General features: G+C 38.2%; 1 protein-coding gene across 1 annotated transcript in view; it reads right to left on the reverse strand.

Moving 5' to 3' along the window:
• The window catches only part of chchd6a (coiled-coil-helix-coiled-coil-helix domain containing 6a), an 83153-nt gene that overhangs the window by 22514 nt on the left and 41647 nt on the right, over positions 1-18992 (reverse strand). Inside the window, exons 7-8 of the mRNA XM_034145478.1 lie at positions 10817-10887; positions 338-473 (exon numbers count right to left, since the gene is read on the reverse strand). Coding sequence (XP_034001369.1) covers positions 338-473; positions 10817-10887 — 207 coding nt within the window. The remainder of the gene's footprint in view (positions 1-337; positions 474-10816; positions 10888-18992) is intronic.

Here is an 18992-nt window from a genome sequence, read left to right on the forward strand (position 1 = left end):
GTGACAGCACTCAAAATCCTTTCAAATTTGATTTTTTTGGATCCTTAACTCCCCCAGAATAAGTTTGACAACTTGAGTTTCTTTCTTTTACATCAGACATAGTGCTGCCCTGAAAATAACACTGTGTCTGTCGATGGAAAACATCAAAAGCCACCACTCCGACGGTGTCGTCATGTAGCAAACTTCATGTAAAGTACAATATAATATTATTTTTACATACGTATTATTTTTTAGTAGAAGGTTGCAATAGATATGACTATATGGGAGTAAGTACAATTTGTGACGGTACTTTTGTTTTACTAACCCTTTGGATGTTCCCTGATATTCCCTCACTCACCTTCTTTGCCGCATTGATACACTGCATGTATTGTTTGGCCAGGTCGGAACACCTTAGGGTCTGGTCTCCGTTATCCCTGTAGCAGGATAGAATCTGAGCCTGCAGGCCAGAACACACCGGGTTCATATTGCGAGACCTGCCGAAAACACAGGGGTAAACAAAGATGAAATCATGAGTGACGTTAGTAGAATTTGAATAACAGATTTTAAAGCACAAGAACCCCAAAGAGCATAATGACAAACAAAAATCCAAGAGGATAGCGCTTGAAAGGATTACTAGATACACTTAGCTCCAAAGTAGTTCTGGATGGAAAAAACAAACAGGTCTCCCTTGAAAAAGAGATCGATGATCTCAATGGGACCACCTGGTTAAATAAAGGTTTAATAATAAATACAAATAAAAAACCAATTACAACATACATTTCGAAAGACACCCTCTATGCCCCTTTTTTAAACTCCCTTACTTAAAAGTGAGCAACAATGCTCTTGTAAAAGCGTTGTTGCCCCTAACCGTAACCCTTTTTTTTGCTTTGTCAAATGCACTGATTTTTAAATGTACTGTACATTATTTTGGCTTGGATATTTGTGGGTGTTTATTAGCTGTATTAAATACTTTAAATACCCCCAAAACTTGCTACTGTATGTACAGTAACAGCAGAAAATACACAGAGATTATCTGGGGAACATTTTGAAGCCAAACATCTGGATATTTTTCTTAGGAGTTGGTATGAAATAAGACTGATTTGCTACTTTTTTAGTAGCAACCTGAACATTTAAGCTGATGCAAAGTGCCTTAAACCTCCATTATTTCTAATAACCAGCAGGGGCCAAACTTCCATAGGTAAAAAAGAGGTACGATTATATAGAAGTTGACATTCTTATATACAGTCTAAAGGAGATTACCCAGACATTCATTAGTATTTCAAAGTTTGAGACCGAGAACTTTTTTCTTCTTTACATGTGAGAAAAACAACACATTTACTACCACAGCAATGGTAACAATGTATGACTTCAAAAGAACTGCATGACTGGTACAGTTATACATAGAAAACTATTAAAAAAGAAGAAAAACAACATGCAAAAGAAAGAAGTCTGATTAAAAGAGGCAAGACAAAGGAGAAAAACAATTAACAACCTCAACCACTGACACTGGTTTAACAACCTATGGCGTGTGTGGTGCGTGCTTCATTGCAAATCATGCAATTAGGGCTAAATCACATTTAATTGAGTGGGTAACATTGTTCTGATCAAATACAGCAGAAAAGTGAGCCTTGAGAGACAGAATCAGCCGTGCTTAATTTGATATGTGGGCTGTATTATAATTGGTCTTTGCCTGTCTATCTCTGTGATTGTTAACTATGACAGGCCTGCTGCTTGGGTGCCCTGCTGTAATGGATTCTTACTGATTGAAGCAGAGACAAGCGGGTTCAATACACCCACGAAAGGCACATGAACAGATGTACACACCTACACACAATTTGTAGTACACCGTAAACATGAAAGCACCACAAACTTGTGCACACCTCCAGACATGCCGACTTGTCGATCTTCTCTGTGCAGTTCCCCCTGCGTTTCTCAGTAAGGAGCATTTAACACCAGTTTAATTGAAAGCCAAATTAAAGGCTTTTTATGGCTTTGATTCACAAAGAAGCGCTGACCCCTGTTTCAATTACAGCATATCCATATCCACAAAGGCACACACGTGCACTCTATCATCTGTGACAGTATCATGAATGCAAAGACTGAGTTTATCTGAGCATGGGTGATAGAGGTTAAAGAGAAAAAGGAACAGAACAAACATATAAAGGAAGGAAGTAAGATAAAACGATGAAAGGGAATGAATAAAGCTTTCTTTGGTATTTATCACAAGGCCCATTTCCAAAAGATGACAGCCTATCTGATTACCCCCCCCCCCCCCCATACCACCTCCAATGGTTTATCTTCCCCGTTTGATCCGTCTTTTCCCACTTTGTGTCTCTGTATTCCCTCCAACTCCTTTCCTACTTCTCCCTCGCTCATCCCCCCTCCTTTTCGTCACATTAACAACATAGAGAGGACGACACCAAAGCGCGCCATCTTTATCTCTCTCGCCGTTTGAGGCCACTGAAGATAAGGAACTTTCCTTTAATTTGAAATAAATGGCCTTCATCAGGGAAAGCCAAAGTCTCCTGATAGCGCTGCGTTGGTTTATTAAAGGAGCTTGGAGCAGAACATTGGCTCAGTCGCAGCGAAAGCTAAAGCCCTGTCCACATGCCACACCAAATTGAAGGTGAGGTCTTAAATCAACAATATTAACTGAGCCGCTTACAAAAATAAATAAATAAAAGGAAGTGAGAGAGAGCTTTGGTTTTTTCGCCGGAACGAACTATAGCAGCATCCCTGACAGCGCTTCAAGCCATGTATTTTCTCTTGAAGTGAATGTGTGTATGTGCTGCGAACGCACTTTATTGTGAGAGGGAGCAGTCATTTTTTGGGAGAGTTCTCCACGCATCTGTGAGCGGTAAATATTACAAAACATAAACAGTAAGATTAGTGTCTTAATTAATGGTGCTGCCCATTATTTGTTATCTCCGGCAGCGAAGGCGGAGGCGGTTGGAACACAGAGGCCTCAGACTTCAGGACCACGCAAACCAGCTTACAAAGAGAAATGAAAGGGGGAGACATTAGAAAATGGAAAAGACACAAAACACACCACCAACTACAAAAGCCTCTGGCAAAGCTACGAGACTGATAAGAAAGATGCTTTTTATCGCCTCTAAACCATGCATCTCTTAGAGTTAGCGATGTTTTTTGTGTGTTTTCCTTACTGGCTTTGGCTATGCATATGAGGCATTGTTTGTCCTGCATGCCATTTTATTTTTATCCTGTCAACTACAAAGTATTGCTATCTGTACTGTGTTTCAGGCAGCTAATTAGAAAATGGTGTTAACATCTCAAAGGAAGTAGCGCCCAAGGAAAATTAAGAGAATCCAATATTGTTAGTGACTAGAGGGCTACAATACCGACAACGTTTATTATGTGTATGTTCTAGACTTTTTGTTATTTTGCTTGTCTCTGGCTGTGTATTTCAAAAAACGAAAACACTTTAAAAAGTGTTGAAGCTCTAAAAATAAACCCATTGTAGCTATTGTAGCACCCTTTCAATCCCTTATAGAGACTAGTGCGCTATGCACTCTGCCAATACCACATAGTATTCTCCAAACAAACAGCAAAAGCGTATATACCCCTAACCCTAAATTATAACCCTAACCCTCTCAGATTGAGCTGTTAGAGGACCACTTTAGGACAGGATATTTATTTGGGAAATGGGTTGATTAACTGAAGTCATATTTAGGTCAGACCTACCATTGTAGGATAAATGTAATACTCTATTTGAATCAAATGTTTCTGCTAAGAAGAATCCATGGTGGTTCTGTTGAGCGTAGTTGGTTTCATTATTAAAGGTTATTGAATCCTTCAGTAGTGAGGTTGGAGTTCAAGTTTGCTATCCCAACATCACAACATACAGCCCAAAGAAATGTTCTTTATTTTTATTACCAGGGTAATAAAAATCTGATATTTTCGAACAATAACAAAAGAGGGTGGTTGGTAGGAGCCATCAGTTTGTCTTTAATCTTTAGTTTTTCACAAAAAGCCTTGCAAGAACTGTCTTAATATCACACGTTTCTAGGGTCAGGCATCTACATTGCCAATCATTAAACCATGGCATTTTGTCTGGTGGTTCTCGTATCCCTGAACAACTTGAGCCTCAACTGTCAGGATTCAAATCATGTTTGATATTCTGTTTAACACTCGGCTACATTCACACACTACAACTATTGTGAAGTCCTCGTCCGACCTCTATTGTCAAGGACATTGCTGTTGTTGTAGCGACTGCAGTCTTTTCTGCAATAGCCCGCAACCTGGGTGTACAGGGATTTTACAGACAAGGCATATTGGTTACATCTGCCAAGCCACAGATGGAAATACAACTCTATTTAATGAACCAAGATCAACAGAGAAAGAAAATTCCCAACATTTTGGGAAATACGCTTTGCCGAAGAGAAGAAGTACATGGTAACTGATTCTAAGATGAGAAGATGGATACCACTCTCATGTCTTAAAATTGTTTAAAAATATCACGGTAGTTAAATGAGTTTGCATGTTCATGACTAGACCAGAAAGGATGGATCAGGGATCATCTCAAAACTCCTGTAGTCTAAACCCAACATTAGTTTGACATAAATACAATTTAGCCTGGTTCTTCTCATTGCTAAAAGTGTATCAACACAAATGTTTAATACAATGTTTTAAAGCTTCCCCAAAGGCTTGAGAATGTGCTACTTCATTATTTCTATATGATTACTTACTTTTATAATGCTGCTACCGATCTTTTCTACCTTGAATGTTATTTGATTTTTATTTTGTAATGTGTGCTTCCCTCTTTTCTATTGATAGTCTACTCGTTTATGTTACCTTTATCTGCACTGTCCTCTTTGCTGTATGTACATGTTCCCCACTGTGGGACAAACAAAGGATTTCTGATATATTTAGCATTTTTAAAGAAGTGCAAATAATTTGCTTAAGATTGGAGAGCTCCTATTAAAAAAAATGGAATCCCTGGTGTACAGAGAAAGAAAAGAGGAAGGACTCTCATTGTCCCTAAAGAGCGCTGATGCTCTGAAAAGAGAACAGTAAACCTGAAGTAAACAGGTCCACCCTTATCTATCGAGGCAGGAAATGGCATTTGACATGTTCAGAGAGCCAGAATTCCTGGACACGCTGTTTTACCATTAACCAATTGATTAAAATACTCGTGTTGTGGTGAAGTGAAGTGAAAACCGAGATGATAAAAAGGACGGAAGAGGGCAGGAGAGGTGAAGAGGAAAACAGCTAGAGAGACAGAGATGCCTCTTATCTCTTGCTTGTAGCTTGTATGCACCTGCACCCTGACAGCTTTTCAATTGGCTAAGGGCACACATCCTCTTCTCCTCATCTTCTATCTCCAAACCTCTTCAGTCCTCCATCTATCCATTTATATCCCAACCAGGAAGACAGGGTCCTCTATAGTACTCACACTACACTTTGTCTCTCATCTCAAGCATTTAAGCAGAAGAAAAGTGCTTAATTTAAAATCCTTACTTTTGCTAATCCTTTACAAATACTGTTTTTCAGAATATTGTTTCCTTCAGATGTTTTAGGTACATCTAATGATTGGTCATAGCTTCTACTAAATAGAAAAATGTTTTTAAATGTTTTTTTAAAGAGTTTGTTTTTGTGGTTTTTTGCTGCTCGGAAATGTTGCCCCTATGTAACAACTTTAATTTTGGCAACTTAACTTTCTACTATTTAATATAAAATGGGAATATAAAAGTTTGGCACGTCAGATTCAGGAAATTACCATAATGTTCAGTAATTGTATGTCCTAAATCATTTGTATTAACATGATGAATACATTTTAATGAGCAATCCTGACAGTTTAATGAAAGAATGGCCTTAGTGGCATAACTGCTTTAACTTTTTATTCCCTGTCCTTCCTATTCAGGCTGCTTTATAACTATTCTGTCGGAAATTCAGTGGCATGAAACGTACACGTTTAAGATATATCGAAATCTGATTTAAGTGAGCTACTTTCCAGTTTTTTTTATTCCTCTTAAAGCACAAACACACTGGCGTAGTAGTCTGCCTTTTTAACTTGGACTATGGACTTGGCTTGTCGATGTTTCCAGCCTTATCGCCGAGTGATCTCCATAGGCTGGTATCATCTGACAAAATGCAGGTCTCCCTTGAAAAAGAGATCTATGATCTCAAGGGACCAATCTGGTTAAATAAAGGTTTGAAATGAAATGAAATGAAAAGCTGAAGGGTCTGACAAAGGCGGGCTAATAAGTCTAGTTCGTCTACTACTGTTACATATATGGGCTTAGATATGTCTCATAATTATTTGTATGAACATACAAATAATGTGTGATTTGTAAATGTAAAACACCATCCACAAATGCATTTAAAAGATTTGCAAACTCACAAATAAATTTGCAAATGTAAAACGGATCTGCAAATACGCAAAATATTTTTACAAAAAAAAAAGAAGATCTTTGAATATCTCTTTAACATTTACAACTTTCGATCAGGCATTTGTGAATCCATTTTGTATTTGTCGACCAAAAATGTGTGGATCTCAAATCTCTGCTCGTGGATCGTCTTTTTACACACACAGAGTTTTGAGACAAACTTTCTGCCGGTCTCGGCTAAAATCTACTCGTGTCACTCGGTTATTTTCGGAAACCACGTGATGGCCTGCTGATGACGACATTTCCGCATGGTTTTCAAAGTAAGAGCATGATGGTTTGTTTAATGCGCTGTTTTTTTAATGAACAGCGGAACGTTAGATGCATTCTTTATCAGAGAGTGGATTAGGCTCTCATTTATTCTGTAATCTACTCTAACCTCCGGGGAATTCGGTAGTATTTCTTTAATGGGTGGTTAAGATGTGAGGATAACAGTGTGTCTGTGTTTGGGCTGAAATAAATATTGTATTTCACCTGTATACTATATTGGCTACAACATGTCCACTTCAAAAGAACTGAGCCATAGTAAATGGTTCAATGCCTGTGAATCGGATAACATTTTTTTAGAATACAGTGCATTTTGTATCTCCAAGGAGCCCAAATACGATGGTCAGTCAGGCAAACAATTGCACAATTTGATTGGAGGGTGATGATTGGCGTCGATATATAGTGAGATTACAAACAATAGGGGATCAATGCTCTAACTAAACTTGATCCAGGACTTTCTTGGCTTGTCAGTGTTTAATATTTCAATGCAGAATCCACTTTCACTACTTTTGACTTTTAACATTACAACCGTTTACATTTACAATAGACATTAACTTCATGAGCATCATCCTTTAGCAGTGAAGAACTGTTTCCCATATATGTATATTTATTGACTTATTGGTCCCATTGTACTCAGATTTAAGAGAATCCTCTTAAATAACAACAATTGTGGGTGCATAAAGGCTAGACACTGATAAGACACTTTGAACCATTTGTGTATAAGTAACAAAAACAAAGTGCCATTATCTCACATTATCAACCAGAGTCAGCAAACTTCTTACAGACTCTGGCTTCAAAACTGTTTGAGTGAAGTTTCACAATGTGCATGACTCCAAACCCTGTTCCATTGGCCACTGTCTGTGTCATTCTGTGTTCTGTTTGAGTAAGTGTGTATACGTGCCTGTATGTTTGTGATGCGTTAATCCACAGTTAAATCCTTGGAGCAAAAAAGGAGCTTTAGCTGCCAGCTCTCTGGGGTTTGAGCGGACCCGAGAGCACAAGGCCACTGTCCTGTAGCACTCTGGAATGTCAAACTCAACGGAGCATGAGCCTAAATAATGTTCTATTTCTCAATACACATTTAGATGTTCCCATGCAACTTCTAAACTAAAGTTTTGCATGAGGTTGGATGAATTTAGGAGTGAATGACAACTGTGGCAGCAAGCATTAAGACTACTCTGCATTACTTACAACTTAACAGAGGTATTTAGCATTGACAAGCTTGACCTACCTGTAGAATAACAGATAGAGTGTAATACAAATTAGACTTGAAACAATTTTCTTTTTAAGCCTAGATGGATTTAGTGTGTGAAAGTAATCAAGACACTATCCTCTTCAGTTGAACGTATTAGAATGACAACGAGACGGAGACAGAGACAGACGAGGCAGATAACCCGCGTCAAAACGCTCAGGTCAGTATCCAAGGAATTTTAACAAGGCCAGCTGTCTGGGCTTAGATATGTCTGTTTATGGGCTTAGATGTCTCATAATAATTTGTGTGAACATAAAAATAATTTGTGTGTAAATATGTGATTTGTAAATGTAAAACACCATCCACAAATGCATTTAAAAGATTTGCAAACTCACAAATAAATTTGCGGATCTGCAAATACGCAAAATATTTTTACAAATACAAAAAAGATCTTTGAATATCCCTTTAACATTTACAACTTTCGATCAGGCATTTGTGAATCCATTTTGTATTTGTCGACCAAAAATGCGCTTGTGCATCTCACATTTCTGCTTGTGGATCGTCTTTTTACACACACAGAGTTTTGAGACAACCTTTCCGCCGGTCTCGGCTAAAATCTACTCGTGTCACTCGGTTACCACGTGATGGCCTGCTGATGACGACATTTCCGCATGGTTTTCAAAGTAAGAGCATGATGGTTTGTTTAATGCGCTGTTTTTTTAATGAACAGCGGAACGTTAGATGCATTCTTTATCACCATCATCATCATGTTATAGTGATACAGTTAGTTTGTGTTAACATTGGTTAACATCGGTGTTAACATTGGTTCAACTTTCTTCATTGTTTTTTGTGTATTCAGTCAAGCGGGTCAAAGTTACAAAGCACTTCACATCTTATTAATCGGCCTAGTTTTACCTTACCAGTGCAGTGGTGGGGTAATCTGTAGAAAAGCACCGTATTTGAAGCCCAAACACAGACACACTGTTATCCTCACATCTTAACCACCCATTAAAGAAATACTACCGAATTCCCCGGAGGTTAGAGTTAGACTAGATTACAGAATAAATGAGAGCCTAATCCACTCTCTAAAGCCTGTATATAATTGTCCATAAACGTATGATAGAGGAAGCTCGCATCGTTTTATCTTCTATGATAAAACGCTTGTGGATTAAGAATAACCTTCTTTCAACTCCACACACACCACCTCCCAACGAGCAGAGGATTATTGGTATTACTGTACGGATCCCCCAGAGGTAAGATCACCTTGTCTTAAGTATCAGCACAGAATGTTGGTAATGCTTTAAATCTTTCTGTAATGGGGGTCTGGTATTCCTAAATTGCAGATGACAGCGTTCAAATTAACCTAAAACCCATTCTTGTTATTGTTAAAACTGAGGTTAAGGGCTTAAGTGTGAAGGTGTAGCAGGTACACTTCCATTTGGCAGGATGGTTATTCAGAATTGTACCCCTGATGCTGTATTATTGAAATGTTCCTCGTATTTTACTTCCAGTGCATCTGCAAGTCGCTGTCAGCTACTGGTAGCATGTACTCTCACTGGGTGAGGAATTGGTTATTCCCAAATTGTGTTCTTTTTTGTATCTTTGGCCATCTTCAGTTGACTATAAAAGCATTTTACACTCCAAAGTCATTGCTGAGATCTGGGAACATGGTGGCACTGCTAGAAAAGTCAGATGAGCCAAGAAACTCAAACTGTCAGGCGATGAGATGGGTTCTAAACAGGCCAACAGTTACAGCAGTCTGTCTGAACCATTGTATTAAGTGATGAAAAATGGAGTTCAAGTATCATGTGGTTTTTTTCACGTTATGGTAAACGGGTTACCAATTGGAAAAGTGTATGCCTAAACACTGGCAACATACAAGACTATTAGGGCACCTGATTTACCAGCTGATCTGAGTTCAAACACTCACATATACATTTAGGGAAGTGAATGAGATCAAGATTCAAAGCTAATTTTTAACTAATGGAAACAGATGTCAGATGTCTGCATGGATGTCTAGTTTTCATTAGGATGAATGCAAAAAAAACAATAAGAAGAAAATAATTAAAACACAGATAAACACCCTGGCCACAAGTCAGTTAATAAAACTCAATGTAACAAATATTATTTCCCCGTCATCTATAAGTACTTGCAGGACACTTGTTATTGGCAAGCCCAGTTCCTGGTGTGACACAAAATCTAACAGCAGGTCAAGACCCGGGTGTTTTTACAGACTGCAGTTGCAATAATTAGCTTGCTTGCCCGGCTGTGGCTCATTAGAAGTCCACAGCGAGAAGCAAGGACGGGGATACAGGGTATTGTTCAATTCGGCTTGATTAAAGCAGCCAATTAAAACATTTATCGCATTAGTCAGGTGTGCTCTAGAGAATGTTTGAATTTGACTTGTTAAAAAAATTGAAAAAACCAGCAGATTACTATCTATTGCTACTTATTATTCTGCTGTGTGCATGCTCATTTACGTGTGAGAACTGGTATGTGTGGTGAGGCTCCAGGGAGTACTATCATCTTACTTTTGTTCAGCAAATTAGTTTGAGAGTGTGTGTGTGTGTGTGTGTGTGTGTGTGTGTGTGTGTGTGTGTGTGTGTGTGTGTGTGTGTGTGTGTGGCCTAGCATTACTATACTTGTGGGGACCTACATCTGTTTACACAGTCACGTGTGGGGACTCACCTCCCTTATGGGGACAAAATGGAGGTCCCCATGAGGGGAATCATTAATTTTAGGGTGAAGACTTGGTTAGGTATAGGGTTAGGGTTAGGGTTAGGGTAAGGTTAAGGGTTAGGCATGTGTTGGTTATGGTTAAGGTTAGGATAAGTCTCCAGGAAATGCATGTAAGTCAATGTAATGTCCCCTGAAGTGATGTATACATGGTGTGTGTGTGTGTGTGTGTGTGTGTGTGTGTGTGGTGTGTGTGTGTGTGTGTGTGTGTGTGTGTGTGTGTGTGTGTGACTCTTACCTCACGTTTGCTTCCGTCTTGGAGGCAGCACTGTGGAATTCCTCCTTGCTCTGTATGTATTTTTCTGAATTCTAAATGACAAGACAGGGAGACATAAACATAATGCATAAGTTGAGTTTTATTTTTTTGTTTATTATATGTTACATTTAGTCACAGTGTCGTATGTTCAAAACATTATCACAATCATATTTGGGTTACCAGATTCATGCTGTACACCTGTTCGACAATGTTGAGCCATATCAGATATAACAGTGTTATAAAATGTGTTAGTGTTTGGCAACTACAAATATTAAGTATTTTCATAGTGGGCTATGAGTTTAAAGTATGAAATGTTTGACAACGAAAATTGGACATACTTTTTGTGAGAACAAAATGAAAACATTAAAGTCTGTTTCTGTATAGGTTAAAAAAAGAGATACGACATCTCCAGGGGCCTCGTTTATAACGCCTTGCGTAGGATTGACGTAGGAAGGTTGCTTACGTAGTACAAAGCAAAAAAATAGGTACAGAAATGTTGCGACATTTTCCGATTCACAAAACATTGCGTACCGGCGAGGGAAGTGCGTACGGCACTTCCTACGCCTGTTTCCCTATATAAATCACAATCGACTCGAAATGCGGCGCAGCTTTTGCAGGCTTCACGTAACGCCCATATTTGCCTATAAATAGTCAAAGAAACGCCCATTCATTCATTCATTTTGACTGACTGCATGAAGAAGATCGCAGGAAATTACGACCGAACAGCTAAAAAAGACATCTCACACCGTGTCAGATTTTGGTTATTTTGGGGAGGTCAAGGTAAATCATATTGTTTGGTGGATGCAGTTTGAACCATGTAGCAGCATGGAGGTCGGATCGTCACCAAAATAAATATATAAGTGGTCCGAAAAAAGTTAATGACAAAAAAAATACACATAACCTTCCTCAGGCAGTGTGTTTGTCCCGGGGACAGGAGACACCCCCTTGATGAGAAACTGTAAGAAATGATCGGGGAATCCCTCCGGAGTGGAGTCATGACGACTGGATCTGAATTATTTTGTTGTATTTGGTGGTTTGTGTTCCAGCTGTCGATCAGCAACATATCCATAATCCACCAGTTAAAGGAAATACAACTAATGGATTGTGTTATATTAGCTGTACAATTTACCACATATGGTGTTCTTAGTTTCCATACCTCCCGTGTTTTACGAGCGACTTATCAAGTCTTGGCAAACGGCATAAAACACGATTAAACGTGATAGTATATAAAACCATGCTCGTATCTACAACCTATAGAAATGCAAAACGGCGTCAGTTTAGACGTAATTCTGTCCTCCTGCTTACCGCATCATTTATGAGAAAACTTTTCATAACATTAACACAACATATTCGAGGTGGTTTTAAATAACATATCCGTATTTATTTATTTCTCCAAGTTATGTTTTTGTGTGCACTGAGGAGTCTCAAACAGGCGTTTGTTTAATCATTTTAAGATTGGCTTTAATCAATGTTTGAAAATGAATTCTTCATATGATAAATGAGAGGTAACATTTTATTTATTTCCACATATTTCTCTCTATTCTTCCTTCTGCCAACGGGTCGCAGTTTCTCGTCTCTCCCGTTGTTGTGCTTAGTGCGTACGCATGGGTTAGAGTTTGCGTGGAGGACCGCACATTTTCCCGTCAAGTTAGTATTTTATAAATCGCAAACATTGCGTAGAAACTGGCGTACGCCATTTTTTGAGCGTATATCCCTTTACAAATGAGGCCCCAGATGTGCAGGTAAGCACAGCGCAGCTAGCTTTCCCCCCCTGCTTCTAGTGTTGACGCAAAGCTAAGTTAGTAACTGGCTAGTAGCAGTATCTTTATATAACATATATGGAGGGGATTTTATCTTGCAATCTTATTAAGGGCAAGGAAGCGGGAAAGCACAATTTCAAAGAAAGTCAAACTATTATTTTAACTTCCTAGGAGCTTTAATTGTATTCATAATAGTACACAGCACATCTTAATGTAGTTATTCTGCAATCACAACATACTATCCAATACATATTTTGTATTTTATCATACCCTTTTTGTCTCTCCTTTCAAATCCAATATCCCTTCTTTCCTAAACTCATAGCCATGGTTTACTCTTGAGAATGTCCCTTATATATGTATTTCCTGTACTGCACTTCTCCCAGCTTTCTCTTCCCCTATTCCGTATAGCAGCTTGCATTCTCCATTGTCTTTCAATTTTCCACTTTGTAGCTTCGGGCTTTGAACTTCTAGACTTAGGGGTTCAAAGCTGCAACTCTGAATTCCACCTGTGATTTCACCTGAATATTACCTTTACTGTAAGATGAACCACACGGGAGACCCCGGGGCCAAAGAAGCAAAGCTACAGTGCGAAGAAAAAGTTGTGGAGCTGTATTTTCATCCTCAGGAAAGCTATGCAAATCCAGCTTCTTCTGGCAAAACTGAAGCTCAGCAGTAGCAAGTTGCCTTACTCATACATTTTTAAAGAATTGGTGAATTCTGACTGTCCAGCTTGCCTGGTGAGGACAAAACCCCAAGCACGCAGGCAGTGGTATTATGATAAAACAAGCAGCTAATCCACAACAACTGGAGCCTTTCCTTTGCTGATCCTCCTAGCTTAGGCCTCCCAGCACCAAGTACCCACTCCCCAGCTCCCAAATATTTAACCAGCAAACTGTACCAGCTGGGGAGGAAAGAGGTTAGAGGGGAGGTAAGAGAGGAAAGAAGAAAGAAAAGCAGCAGAAGGCATGACGGTAAGAGGCAGGAGAATATTTGTGTTTGCCCTGACTTCTTAAATTGGATTGGGCCCAGTGTGTGCACGTGTCTAAGATAGGCAAGGTACAAAAAGGAGTGCTGCCAGTGCCATATGTACACTAAATTCCTTATGCAGTGGACAAAAAAGTGAATGTAACTGAGGAAAAAAGGGATTACAAAACACACCTACATAGCTATTTTATGTTATGATTAATCTTGAATGGTTTGGGTCAAAATAGCCTATTGGTTATGACATAGGACCTGACCTAAGCATGGACTTCTAACAAATCCAATCGCTTGAAGCAGGATTTGCTTCATAATGCCTTTCAAGAATACCCCACGATACTTGAATGATTTGAAAGTCCAGAAGAAGACGCACAGAATTGAAGAGTTCCGGTGGTACTTGGTGATATCAGACCTGAATCATCTCTGTACAAGTGTGTGGTCTGATTTTGTAGCAGCCTGGTGTCATCTGCATTGGATTTAACCAAGATAAACAAGACAACATATAGAAATGGCACTGTGCCCTGATGCAGCACATGACCGAAACTTTTCCATGTGGTTCCGAGACGTCTTATCTCATTCATTGTGAAATTGAGCGCACATACACAAGACTGACAGTTTACCATAAATGACCAGGGACATGCCCTTAATCTACATTTGCATATTGATACATCTGCCTATTCAACCACTCATTAGACCAGTCATACCTGCCAGTGAAGAGAATGGCAAAGAAGCAGTGTAACTTCACCTTTTGTGTCACATTGGCAATGTTCAACAATAGCAAACTTACTGTCAACGTATTTATGGATTTTATTTTATGGAAATCAAACGCCCTTAAAAAGTAATACAAATTGGAACGAATTGGAGCTTTATAGTCTAACCAGGCCACCATTTATTTCTCCCTTTACCCATATTGCATTTACATTACAGCCATTGACATTCGCAATTCTGGTTTGCTTAAATAATCAAAAAATAATTATATTGGAGAATTTACCATGTAATGGACATATTTTGTGTAAGGGTCCAAAAAAACATTTAAAAAAAAAGTAATCTACCCTGCTTCAATGAAAATCGGACACAGATGAAGATTAGAAATTCACCATGGATGAAAGCCTCAATATAAAAGAGATAAAGATGGATTTATAAAGGCTTGAGAAACAATGTTATTCAATAACTGAGATTAGCTAAATCCTGTTTCTATCTCAATATAATGAGGCACAGCATTAGGTTGTTTAATTTGAACAGACACATTAACAAATGGCATAAAAGGAAAAACAGGAAATAATGGAACACTTGCATCAAAGCTTCGTCCAGACCAACTATTACTTCTTGCTTCTCTTGTCCTACCACAAATGTTCCAATGTACTTTCCTTTGTATGCTGCATAGATTCACTTGTTTATAGGGGCTTTGATTACAACTATTAGGCCACCTCCAGCCTTTTAATTGGCACTTTCCTATTTCCTAGGTGCTCATTATGTTCACTCATTTGACGTCACACTGTAAAAACAGTTCCGATGGTGAAGTCAACAAAACTCCATTTTTTTATGTAATTTACTTGCCCTAAATTAGTTTTTTTTCAATGTGCGTTTAAATAAGTAACACGTAAGCAACAATGAGAACATGTTTTAAGAACTCATTAATTTGTAAATTAATATCACATTTTCTGAACTTTCTTTAAAAATACGTTTTGGAAAACGTAATAAAAATGCTTTTGTCAACGCCACGGTCATGCCACGCCCTCAAACGAGAATACCGCGGTGTGAGACTTCCTGTTCCTCTTTGCAGCGGTTCTTCAGCAGTTGGACACGTGTTTGCGTTGGATCCTCCTCAAACCATCGTAAAACAAGTAAGCATGCCACCTGAGTTATTAATTACTGCTTTTTAACTAGAAAGTGTTATTTACTTTTCTTGTATTCACTGTTTTGAACGAAACATCGACATTTTAATGCATGCCAGCGCCATTACTGCTGTTAAAGTTAGACTCAGCCCTGTCGTGCTCATGTAGTCTATTTCTTCACGCAAAGTTGTTGGGCAAAGTTTGCATCAAGTGCTTACCGACGCAATTCTGTTAAAAGTGGTTAAGTTAAGAGTACGTATTAAGAATCAACTCTGCAAACTGTTCCCCTATGCCGCTCTAAGCGTTGGCCCGGGCACCGTGATGCGGCCGCGGGGCTCAGAGGCTCTCCTGCCGTGCATGTTGTGCGGTAAAATACCTCCGTTAAAACTATTCCCTACTACTTTATAACCCAGCGGTTATGTAAGAGTAAGTTACTAATGCGCCTATTTGATATTAATTCCTCTATATGTATTTCGCCGTTTGTTTTACTGTGAGCAATGAATTATCTTTCTACAATCTTAGTGTACCCAATTTAAACTCATAGTCTGCAGTTACAGCATCGAGTTGTTATTATACAAAATTAAGTGCAAACTATATTTTTCATTCTTATGCAACGCTATAGATGCAAATCCATGTTGGAATCTGCAGGAGAGTTAACGTTAGCTCTCAGTAGAAAGTGACGGAGGTGACTTCAGTTAAGGTGCATTCAGGCGCAATTCAGTAAAAGTGTGTATTGGGCGAGGATGCATGTATAACGTCAGCAAGATGTGTTCAATGTAGTACAGTAAAATGCATTCTTTAGCGAGAAATATCAATAAATACAGTTTTATTAAGGAGATGTTTTACTACAACATAAAGTAGATATTAGACAGTATGCAAACGAGATAAAGGAGTGTATATTTAAGTAATTAGGATCTGCTGTGTCGAGAATCATGGAATTGTACTGGTATCTAACAATACCATCCTTATAAATGTATATAAATACAATACCGTTTTAAATGATACTTGTGTTTTAATGTTTGACTCCATTAATTGAATTAAATATGTTTTAATGAATTCTACTGAAATGATTGTTACATTGTCATCATGTAACTATTTTGTTCTTTCATTTGCCTCACCAGAAAACAGTCACACCTCCTCTTGCCTCCTGCTATGGACTTCAGGTTCACATTAGGTAAGCCCTTGAGTGTGTCAGAGTTGTTGTTTCAGAGGTTAATTCAAGACGTGTTATGTTTACATACTAATATAATGAGCATCAGGTAAACGTACCCATTTCTATTTTTGAATCACAGATGGGATGGAGATGTAAACTATGCAGCACTAGTGTCACCACTCAAAGTGATATTTTAAAACATTATCGACTCCATCATGGAACCTTTGGACAGAAACGTGCCTTGCCCTGCATTCATGTAGACTGGCCTGCGCTCTCACTTATCAAGATAAAAGTTGAAATAATCATCTGTTCTTTTTATTCTAGGACCCATGTGCCACTTTATATAGATCTCTGAGCATGAGGGGTTAAAAAGAAGTAGTTAGACATTTTATGAACTATATCAATATCATGACTATTTGGTTCATTTTCTTGCAAACCAGCCTTTTTTTTGATGGCTTAAACCCCTTGTAATGCATGTGAATAGCACCTCTGTTACCGTCTGTTAACAGCTAATGTAAACTGGCTCGTTATGTTTTCAAGACGGATTTAATTTTTGTTTTGAGGAAAACACATGGTGTGTCCTGATTTGTACTCAATTTAGTGTTTTGTTTGTATTTACAGGGAACAGCAGAGGTCGAAGTGCACAGCATGAAGTTATACATTGCCCAAGAGCCAGATGCAGTTATAACCATCAAGTAATAACCATGTGTCTCCATGTATGTTAATGTGTTGTGCTTTTAAACAAACTTGTTACTCTTTTAAGACAACTGTTTTGAAATAATCAAATTTTAATAAAATGTATTAACATGTCCATAACGTTCCCTTTTTTAATGTATTTGTTTAATCAGCAATGTTTCAATGCTATCAAATATTTAAAGGGTTGGATTGAAATCAGGAAGAGTTTGTCGTATATAGGTTCCGGCAACTCAATTGTGTTTTATAATTTACTTTATTCTCGTGTGGTTCTTAGCAGATTGTTATTTGCATTGGTTACACTTAATATCTGGGCTTTTAATTGTAGGCTCATCTCATCTTTTCATATTCAGAGAAAATCACATTAGTGAGTTTATCCAACTCCTATAATTGCTTGGAACCACTTGACACATATTTTTTAAGTTTTAGCAAAGTAACACATTCTTGAGTAGAGGAAAACTAAAAAAAGTACATTTCACCAACTCAAAAAATGCAAAAGTTGACTAAACTCTTAAAATTGCTTGGAATCACTTGACACATATTTTTTAAGTTTTACCAAAGCAACAGTTTTTACAGTGCATGTAGACCTGTCTTGTCCTCTCTTGGTAGCTTAGTTTTTTAACCTGTTAAGCCCTGAGCCTGTTTTTCAGGTCTCAGGCTCGAAAATGACATTCCCAGAACAAATGACCATATCTTCCCTTCTAAAAGGGTTAAATTAATAATCTTTTTTCTCAAAGTAATGATAAACCTGTGAGTTGGATGTAGAAAGTCAGAATCAATATAGATGTTTTTTATTTTAAAGAAAATTCAGATTTTACATAGTAAAAAACTGTAAATTATAGTGTCCGTCCAAAAATTCTTTTTTACTTATAGTGAAAACCACCCTTGGATGATGGTAAGGTAGACTAAAAGCTTTAGGAATCCAAAGTACAACATATAATAAGTACCCTGTATCAAGATTGATGCAAAACAAGTGACATTTGACCTTTTTAGAGAGATTTAGCAAAAAGAAACCACTTCTGGGGTCATTTGGGTGGATTTTCCATATCTCTGGCTTCCCTTGCTCGATTTTGATGGTTGACACCTCTTTCTGACCGTTAGAGCCAATAGAATCGAAGGGGGAGTCCCCCACACACACACGTTGTGAAGAGAAAAGGTGGGGGCTTCGCGCATGTAATTTTGCATCAGAGTGGACCTATCTCTAGCTTTGACATCTGGAAACGGAAAAGCAGTTTTAATGCTTATGGATTATCAGAAATCATTTCAAAGGGACACAGACACATTAGATTAACCTATGGATTAACTTCAGCAGCGTTTTTATCGTTTTAATGCCATTGAAGACCACTTTGGAGAGACTACAGAGCCAAGGTAAAAATATTAGCATTTTTAGCTACCTAGTGTCACCTGTTTTGATGTCCGTTTTTGCTTATAACGTCGCAAATACGTGGTATTATTATAATACGTATAATTCTGTGTCACCTCACGATGTGAATCGATGTGTTGGATGTGGTGAAAAGATAAATAATAAGGTTTTGTTTGATTTTCGGTGCAGTAAGGTGTTAGCATTTTTCGCTCGTTGCTAATTCAGAGCCTCAGTGTTAGCATTGTGGGTTTTCTTTTGAAAAAAAAATTAAAATTATCAGTTAGATGAGTTTCTTCCCGTTACATGGATATAAAACATTCATAGTTTTATTAAATGAACATGCCCTCAGACACTGTTTCCTGCAAGATGTTGCGGC

This window comes from Trematomus bernacchii, unplaced genomic scaffold, assembly GCF_902827165.1.
Source record: "Trematomus bernacchii unplaced genomic scaffold, fTreBer1.1, whole genome shotgun sequence".
NCBI classification, from domain to species: Eukaryota; Metazoa; Chordata; class Actinopteri; order Perciformes; family Nototheniidae; genus Trematomus; species Trematomus bernacchii.